This window comes from Micromesistius poutassou (assembly GCF_964030765.1).
Source record: "Micromesistius poutassou genome assembly, chromosome: 20".
Lineage (NCBI taxonomy): Eukaryota > Metazoa > Chordata > Actinopteri > Gadiformes > Gadidae > Micromesistius > Micromesistius poutassou.
In genome coordinates, this window is record NC_140290.1 from 5839875 (window position 1) to 5849334 (window position 9460).

A 9460-nucleotide genomic window follows, 5' to 3' on the forward strand; every position below is an offset into this window, starting at 1 on the left:
TGTGTGTGTGTGTGTGTGTGTGTGTGTGTGTGAATATAACAATGAGCAAGCCATTTCCATGGAAAAGAGGGCACTGCTTTGCATGGCTTCTATTCTCATCGAGTTAATAGATTTTTTTGAAGTATTCTAAATTCAAAATGCTAAGCCCTGGGCTTATCAAGGCATTTGGACAACTAGGAGGAGTCACAGTCACAGTCAAAGGGCTTTATTAGCTCTGACATCGGACATCATCTGTAAATTAATACATTTAAAGACAGAAAACCTCAATATTAAAACAATGGAGAAATTAGCCAGTAGGTTAACAGCAATGTTGTTAGGGTTTCTTTAATAAAACCCTCAATATGTCTTTAAAGGTACCGATGAGTGACTGAATGATTTGGTGAGATAAGTACAGACTTTTCTATTCTGTTCAGCTTGCCATGAATGTTTTATTCATGAGAGGCCTATTGAGTTACCCATTCTCCTGCAGCTCGCCAGTCCTCACACTATAGTGCTATAGGCTGACTACGCTGTTGGAGTCCGTCCGATAATTAATTAAAAAGGTCAGAAATGTGTGACGAGCCCGGATGTGTCCTTCAACCACTATGTGTCAGCCGTCCAAACCCGTCCTCACATGAAATAGGATAAAGGTAAAGAGCGCGGCTGGAGGGGGGAGATTTATGCCGCACAAACACACTGGTGCATCTGTCCAGTCAGGTGTGACGTTTCCAGAGTCTCTCCTCACTTCTCTGCCTTAAAGGTTCCATGGCATGAAAATTTCACTTTATGAGGTTTTCTAACATTAAGTTGAGTTCCCCTAGCCTCCCTATGCTCCCCCAGTAGCTAAAAATTGCGTTAGGTGTAAACCGAGAAGGCTTCCACTCCATATGTCGTCATATGGGGCCATGTTACCTCCCCTTTCTCAGCTTGGCCCGCCCAGAGAATTTGGCCCGCCAATGAGACAATGAGCTAGGACCGTGCGAGCGCCACATGTGTGTGTGTGAAGTGTACACACACTGTAACGCAAGTGTTCACTCCGGGCAACAATCGCGGGCAACAATCCCCTTCTCCTCCATTTCGCGGTTCAGTCTGTACTTAATATTGACGTGGAAGTGGAAGAACCAGAGGCGTCTGAGAACCCGACGCAGTCGTTTGGGATTCATAATATCATCCGGAGGCGCAAACAGCTTTTGACCATGATAATATATATTATATTATATAGATATCTAAATATAATATGATATTATTTTGATATAGAGCTCCAGGACTCCCGCCGGAGCACCCGGAGTGTTCAGTGTTCCACTGTAAACACTAGTGCATGGTACCGTGGCCGCAAGCTGCTCAGGGCCACACCCCCACCCTCCACCTTGACCTGCCTCTAAAAACGGCACATTTGTGGAGAGCTCATTGTGGGACTGGCTCGTAGTGGCTGTAACTCTGCACCAAGGCTGAATTTTTTGACCGTCTTCAAGTACTGTATTAGGGGCCCACTAACACCTATATTAAAGCATCCATAAAATAGCATGCCATGGGACCTTTAAAGTGATTGCTTGAGGCCGTCTCAATGGTGTTAATCTGGGTCGTTTTTCAAGGTGAGGGAACAAGGTGCCAAGATTAAAAAAAATGGCCTCTATGCTTTTTTTCCTAACATTTATTTTAATCTAATCAGCACCCCATGACACAATGGATTGACAGTGACATGGAGCACCGGAAAAAGTGTCCATAAAGGGTATATTATCTCTCAATAGACAGGAACAGAGGAAAACTCTAATTGGCACAGGTGACACTTCCGTTTGTAAAGGCTAATTGCTTCCCTTTAGAAGAATAAATGACTTTATATTGAGTGTGCCCACTAATGGTAGCCATAGACACACTTTAATATCAGTTTAGACTAAGCTGGAGTCATTGAGAACTACTTAAATGGCATTATGTACCATTATGTTTGACAGACTTCTTTCATTGCAATGAATGCAATGGTGGTCTCCTGTGTTAATTTTTAATTTAAAAAGATACATGAAAGCGACACTGCATAGTCCCAATTGTAGGTAGGTCATATATTTATTTAAGAAATATATTAATATATATATTTCATATGATGACCAATCATATTTCTTTGTTTCAAAATTATCGACCGATTATCTAGATAATTGGAGACCTCTAGTGGCACAAAAATGGCTGCATTTGTTCACTCGATGCGTATCTGTCTGTATTACTACACTGAACAGTTCGATTTAGATGCATAGTCATTGAGAAATATTTGGCTTTAAAGTATGATAGTAAACCATTCTTTTATATCTTTAATTCTTTCAAGGCATTTACACTGCCATTCTAACTCTCCTGTAATGTTCGTTTGTCATGTAGGCCTACAACAAAATTGTTCGCTGGTCAATTTGACCCGGAGCATGTTTAAATATCTAAAAATGGTCAGAAACAAAAAAAAAAAGTGTGCCTCATTACTAACACCATTACTAACAATTGAATCGAATTCGTATTTCATCGGAAAGATATCTTCAACTTCTTTTCATGTAGACTACTTTAGAAACACTTTAATATAAAATAGATTCAGTTTACATATAATTATTTTTTTTAATGTGTTTTTTCATGGGATGAGGTTGATAAATAAATATAAGACTCCTGTCCTGTTCAGGGTCAATTTGACCCGTTTACTAAAATGAAGCCAGATTTGTCATAATTCTTAGTTTTCACACTTTGTTTTGTGCAAATTAAATTTGCACATGTCGTGCCCGACTTGACATCATTAGATGGCTTGCTCACCTGGCACCTATTCCTCTTCCTACCAGCAGCTACCTAGGAAGATATTGTAGATGATATGAGATGTATACTTTACGTCTTATTGCTGGTGCCAATCTCCTGACACACACTCTTAGCACAGGAATCGGTGTACTGGGTGCAGCCCCGTCCTGGATCTCCCTCACCGTGGATGCAATAGCTGGGTGGTCCTTGGCATGTGCTGCCTTGTTGAATATGCAGTACCACAAGTGCCTTCCCAAGCTCCTCGAGGAAGATGCGCCTCTTGTGCAGTATAGCTTTGGCATGTTCCACTGATGAATATTTCTTTCCAGATGACCCTTTCAGCCTCCACTGGCTTAATGCCTAGTAACCTTTTTAATTTTTGAAGGTAGTTAACACTAAGACCAGCAGAAGTTTCATTCTGAAAGCTATTTTAAACGTTTTTAGATTTAACTTTAAAATGGGTCAATTTGACCCACAACATAACAGGATCGTTAAACCCTTTGTGTATTCAATATTTTAACTACTTGCTCCATATTTGGGTCACAATATAAATTTTCAACTAGCTGGTAGCTTCAAATAACCTAGACATGTCTAGTTAACCTTCATTGGCAGTAGTTTCAATAAATCCTATCAATTATATATTATACAATAAATTGCTGGCCTGCCTGTTCCACTTGGTTCAAACTTGTACCACTCAAAGATCCAAGTTAACCAAGCTACGCTTGGTTGTGTCCATCTAGCACAAACTCACTTGTTTGAGGCATGTGCAGTTTTGGGAAAGACTGCTACAATGAAGTGAACAGGACCACGAGACAGACCATAAAAAGGCATGTTTATTTCTTTTGTACAGATGCTTAACGATAACGATGCAGCTGCAGGGTGTTGCGTCTCTTCCAGCAGGCGCGACGGGATCCACCGATGGTCAGGTGGAACTTGTGGCCCTTGCCCAAGCCGCGGCTCTTCTTTCCTGCGGAGGTCAGGCCACGCATCTCCCTGTGTTTGTGTACGGCCTTTGTGATCCATTGGGTGTCGGGGTTGCGTCGGATGGCCTTGTGGAAGGTGTCGATGAGGATGACCTCGAAGAACTTGTAGGTGGAGTCCTCGCCCACCCAGTAGCTGTTGAGGACCCTCAGGCCACCGCAGTGACGGCCAGCACGCTCCTAGAGGACCAAACGTCACATTAGTGCCACCCAACAGGACGTTTTAAACAGCGTTCACCTGAGCCTCCATAATTGTAGTGGTCATACGTTCATTTTACGATCTCAAATCAAAGTTTTTGATCAAAATTGTCAGAAAGTCTTACTGTAGTAATTAAAGCCCCCCCAAAATAGATGACAAAAATATGATAAGTTATAATAAAATACTCAATATGTTGAACCTCATTTACATCAAGTGGAGCCGATCAGTCAATCTTTTGACTGGAGTCAGCCAAAGAGGTCACAGTAGAGAAGATATACAAAAACATGTTTCAACTGGCCCATGCGCCTGCTCTTGGGATTACTTCCAAGTGAATGGCCATCTACACTGCCTTAATTTGACTGGAGTCAGCCAAAGAAGTCACAATAGAGTAGATACACAAAAACAGAGATGTTTAAACTGGCCCATGCGCCTGCTCTTGGGATTACTTTCAAGTGAATGGCCATCTACACTGCCTTGATTTGACTGTCAAGTTTCAGACCAGGACTGAATATTCAGCTTTGCCTCGAAAGTGTTGCCAATAGACAGGAGGAAATGAAATTGCCAGCCCAGTGACAAAACAAATGTTCATGGATATTTTTAATATAGAAAAGCTTCAAGGACTAGCTTGATGAACACATCACAGGCCTAGCTCTGCACTTAAATCTGGCTCCTGGTGTGCTTGTGACCAAAGTGAGATGAGAAGCTATTGGTATACTGGAAGAAGCAAAGTTTGGAGAGCACTGATCTACAAACCATCATGTGCCAACAAAGTCTAGAAAAAGAACAGCCAGTAATACAAATCTGGCTAGTACATTAGGAGTCAGTGTTTTTTTTGATTGAGATTGTCTGAACCGTCACTTTAGGAGACACTAATCTTAAGTTCAGCTCAACCACTATTCAAAAGTTGAGAGCATTCAGAATAGATAGTTGAACCACGGAAAATACCAAAATCAAATCTACTGTTAAAAATGGTTCATTTTCAGGTAGCACAAGATCCTGCTACCAAAGCAATTGGACAGCCTTGAACTTTAAGTCCAGATTTGCAGACCATACACAGGCATCAAAACAAAAACACCAAATCCATTCAGTTTCTCAACCAAAATCTACATTGCCATCATCCATCAATGACGGCTAGCACCTTTCCAATCACAACCTTTCGAGGAGTGAATCACAAAGAGCCTACAGTTCTTCCAAGAGTTGATCACAAACTCACCTCAGCAACGGACTGCAGACTGCGGGCGAACTTGATCTGGTTGACACCATGGTGCACAGGCTTGCCATAGGTGGCACCCTTGGGCACGGGGCGTTTGCGACCACCACGGCGGAGGCGGATACGGTAGATGACGTACCCTAAACAACAAAATGGGTTGTTATTCACAAGCTGAGATTATTGATGATTAGACATCCATGACAGGCCAGTGTGGCATGGGACTTACCCTGCTTTGCCTTGTAGCCCAGCCTACGAGCCTTGTCGGGTCTGGTGGGCCTAGGAGCACGATGGAGGTTGGACAACTGGCGATATTGCCAGCATCTCACACGGAGGAGGAAGCGAAGTACATCAGACTGCTTCTTGCGCCACAACTCCTGCATATACTTATATGCTCCCATCTTGATTTATCTGTGGAAAGATACATTTTAGAAAAGGCACTACATGACAGTCAAACTGGACACAATGCAGGCATGCTGGACATTAAGCTATATCTATGGAAATAAATGCTTTAAATGCTTAGGCTCTTCAAAGCTTGATCACTGCTTCCAAGTTGTCTTTTGAAACATGCTCCAATATACTGGGGACACTTGGACAATCCCTTGATCAAGTCAATAGCGTGTCTCTTCAAATATAGGCAGGCATTAAATACATGTTTACCACTGACTACACTAATGTGACCAAGTATTAGGCTATCAATTGACAAAAGGTCTGCAATACTAAATGCAAGAAGGCTAGTAAACAGAACAGTTGCTATTTAATTGCTTCCGATGAGGGAGTTTCATGCTAATGCATTTTTATTCACACGCTAACCTTAGCTTGGCTAACAGGTTAAACTATTACTCCATTTTGCTAGATGCATTAGTTAAGCATCATATCGTTATATATACACTATCGAGAAAACAATTCAACCACGACATACCAAGTAATCATTTCAGAAAGTACTGCCAAACGTTAACTACAATACGGCAGCTAACCGGGATGTAGGATGAATAGCAAGACAGCCAAGCGCCTATAGTACCCAACAGAACTAGGGCTTTAATCAGTCTAAAATGACAAATCTTCTAAAATAATTGCAGCATATTGAAAACTCAAATCTGATAAACCAGTGTACTAAATTTGACATAACGATGTAGGTCCAATAACGTAGATTTTAATAGATTGTGTTGTATTAAAGCATTGGAAATATAGCTTACATGATGGCGAACCAACCGGAAAGAGAGAGAAAAAGTACCCAGCATGCTTTATGAAAACGACGGCTGCGTATTTCCTGTTCAAGGATCACGGGAAATGTAGTCCTGGATTTGTTTGGCGTTTCCGGAGATTTAATTTAATTTAGGTTTTCATTCAGAATGGGTTTACCCTAACACGCTGTAACACACTTAATTTACACACTATATAATGTCTCGCTATATTGTAAAACGTATTAGTTTGAAGACATTAAAACTTTTTAAAAAAATCCACGTGAACACCGCCATGGGAAATAGATTAATGTTAAGAGAAGAGCCTGGAGTGATAATATTGATTGACAGATGGTGACCCTTACCGCTATCTAATTAAATTTTAATTTTAGTTTGGACGTGGGTGCAGATTATTCCGTGTTTGCACATGCGCAGCGAGGTACACGAACTTGCCAAACAGCGGCCCCACACTGAAGAAAGGATGCTCCAGGTCGAGATGTCTGTGTGGAAATCTGAAAGCGTTAACCTGGACTAGGTAGGTAACTGTACTTTATACTTTGACCCATGTACCATGATTTGCTGCTGGCAATGTCAGTATCGTATGTGTTCGGCGTGTACATAATCGTCTGGATTGAGTAGCTACGTTGCTAAGATTTTAATAGGGTTCGTGTTACATTCTGCTACCAAATATTGTTACCGCAAAACTGGTTTGTAATATGGGCCGTCTGATGGTGTGTATTTTACTTTGGGCTTGTAAGCTTACTCTGATATGTTGTTTTGTAGACTCGAAATGGGGAAAGGCTGTAAAGTTGTTGTCTGCGGCCAGGCTTCTGTTGGAAAGACTGCTATCTTGGAGCAGTTACTGTACGGAAACCACACTGTCGGTGAGTAGGTCACCTAGTTGGGAGGTAGGGGGAAAACCCAACCATTCGCTTCTCGATGGCATGGCTTATAAGTGAATGCAAGTCAATAGTTGCACAAGATTGTAAGCTATCATTATGTGTAAGAAAGCTCCTCAGTCACAATGTTGTTGCGTTTAATTATAACTACATGAACTGTAGGTGCAGAGAGTTATGGGCTGCTGTCAGTTGACAGATTTTGTTGTGGATGGCTTTGGTCTGTCAGGGTCTGAAACCAGTGAAACCCAGGAGGATGTGTATGTGGCCTCGGTGGAGACCGACCGCGGGGTAAAGGAACAGCTGCGGCTGTACGACACCAGGGGCCTGCAGGACGAGCTGGACCTCCCCAAGCACTACTACCTGGTGGCGGACGGCTTCGTGCTGGTCTACAGCGTGGACAGCCTGGAGTCCTTCAAGAAGGTGGACATACTGAAGAAGGAAATCGACAAGTCCAGAGATAAGAAAGAGGTGGGCACAGTTCCAGTAATTGTTACCCGTATGTATTTATACAATGTCGATATTGTGATCTGGAACTAGATATATTCCATGGAGCAGGGTCACTAGGGTGTTTCATTCCCTGCAGGAAAGAGCAGGGTTTGATTCCCAACGTCAGCAGCATGACCCATATGCATCCTTGGCAAAAGGCCTGACCCCTACCTGCTGTCCAACAACCTGTTACTGAATTCTGACTCAAGTCTGTTTGGATAAAAGTGTCTGCTAAATAGACTAAATAGTAATATGCTGTGTTCTTTTGATTGATTCAATGTCTACTTTCTTTGTGTACAACTTTCCCTGATCATTATATCTCAATTAAAGATTGGTAATGAAAGGTATCAGGCACAATATTTCCCATTGTGCCATAGAGCTTTAACACACATTTTTTAAGTTAGGGTTAGGGTTATCCATAAATAGACAGCAGGTCTTGGGCCAAATAAGGAGGGGGGGGGGGGGGGCTGAATAGTCTCCAGGCTGGGGTGTGACTCACAGTTCAAAGGTTCTGGTTTAACACTCCTATGTCCTTAACCAGGATGCCCCTAGCCCCTACCTGCTCCTTACTTACACGTACCTAAACCTATTCACTGTTAGTCTCTCCGGATATTGGCACCTAGAGCAGAGAGACTAAAAAGAAGCTAAATGTCAGTCATAATGTTATAAATTGTCATCCGATTGATCTCGATCGACAAGCGCAATGCAATCCACCGCCAGACACCGGTAGCCATGGCAGCATATGCCACTGCTCCATTCCCAAAGCATCAGCAGACACGATTTAGCATTTAATTCCTCGGTTGTTTAATCATCTCATCATAGGGCGTGTCCTACAGTTCCTCCAATGCTGTGCGTGTGTATGCGTGGTGCCGTAAAGTGACCCCCCCCCCCCCCCCCCCGATGTGCTCTGTCGCCCGCAGGTGGCGGTCATCGTCCTGGGCAACAAGACGGACCTGCGGGAGCAGCGGCAGGTGGACCCCGAGGCGGCGCAGCAGTGGGCGCGCGGCGAGAAGGTGAAGCTGTGGGAGGTGAGCGTGGCGGAGCGCGGCTCCCTCATCGAGCCCTTCACCACGCTCACCAGCCGCCTCACGCAGCCGCAGAGCAAGTCCGCCTTCCCCCTGCCCGGCCGCAAGAGCAAGGGCACGCCGTCCAACGACCTCTGAACCCCCCCCCCCCCCCCGGGAAACGACCCCCGCTCACTCAACCCGCTCCTGCCCCCCCCCCCCCCCCCCCTTGAGCATGGTCTCGTGAGATGCGGGTCGAGTTGGTCCCAACTCGTCCGTTGTGTCACGAGCCACCCCCTTTTTAATTTAACACGGAAGGCGCTGGTGTTAGGCCTTGATTAATGCGTGGGATGGGTTATGCCGTTGATCGCGGCGTTAGTTGCACTTCTGCATTTCTTAGCCTGTTGGGTAGACTTGTGTTGAAATGGGTAGCAACATACAGACGGTAGCCTTTCTAATGTTAGAACTGCCACTATGGATAGATGATATTTATTTTATAACTAATTTATTTTTTAGCACTTTAATAAACCCACATTCCTGACGCGTCTAGAAATGTGAAAAAAGCGAAACGGTACTGTCTAATGTAAACGCGTGCGTGTTCCGAGAACCTGAACAAATGTTTTGTACTGGTAGCGAATGAGCTTGTTGTCTTAGCTTAGAATAATACCTTTAAGTTGTATTCAAATCTTCCTCTGCTGTCCAGCAATATTCCTGTGATCGTTTACATACTGTAGTGGTTAATAATGCATGGATTAAAAATACTGGCTCTAG

At 43.5% G+C, this 9460-nt stretch overlaps 2 protein-coding genes across 2 annotated transcripts; one reads left to right on the forward strand and one right to left on the reverse strand.

The window, feature by feature from the left end:
* Positions 1-3546: 3546 nt before the first annotated feature.
* rpl15 (ribosomal protein L15) lies at positions 3547-6363 on the reverse strand. The gene is made up of 4 exons (XM_084484664.1): positions 6316-6363; positions 5349-5530; positions 5126-5262; positions 3547-3893 (listed from the first exon to the last, which is right to left on the reverse strand). The coding sequence occupies exons 2-4, from the start codon at positions 5518-5520 to the stop codon at positions 3588-3590; spliced, it is 615 nt and encodes a 204-aa protein (XP_084340790.1). The 5' UTR covers positions 5521-5530; positions 6316-6363; the 3' UTR covers positions 3547-3587.
* A 727-nt stretch (positions 6364-7090) lies between these two features.
* nkiras1 (NFKB inhibitor interacting Ras-like 1) lies at positions 7091-8848 on the forward strand (the record flags this gene model as incomplete). Its single annotated transcript, XM_084484714.1, has 3 exons — positions 7091-7184; positions 7426-7667; positions 8606-8848. The coding sequence occupies 3 exons, from the start codon at positions 7091-7093 to the stop codon at positions 8846-8848; spliced, it is 579 nt and encodes a 192-aa protein (XP_084340840.1).
* Between the last annotated feature and the right edge of the window lie 612 nt (positions 8849-9460).

Excerpts from the sequence above, each read along its gene's own strand:
- rpl15 (XM_084484664.1), bottom strand. The coding sequence starts at position 5,520 with ATGGGAGCATATAAGTATATGCAGGAGTTGTGGCGCAAGAAGCAGTCT. Across the intron at positions 5,263-5,348 it reads GGGCTACAAGGCAAAGCAGG|GGTACGTCATCTACCGTATC; the intron begins GTAAGTCCCATG and ends TTTGTTGTTTAG. Across the intron at positions 3,894-5,125 it reads GTCTGCAGTCCGTTGCTGAG|GAGCGTGCTGGCCGTCACTG; the intron begins GTGAGTTTGTGA and ends TTGGTCCTCTAG.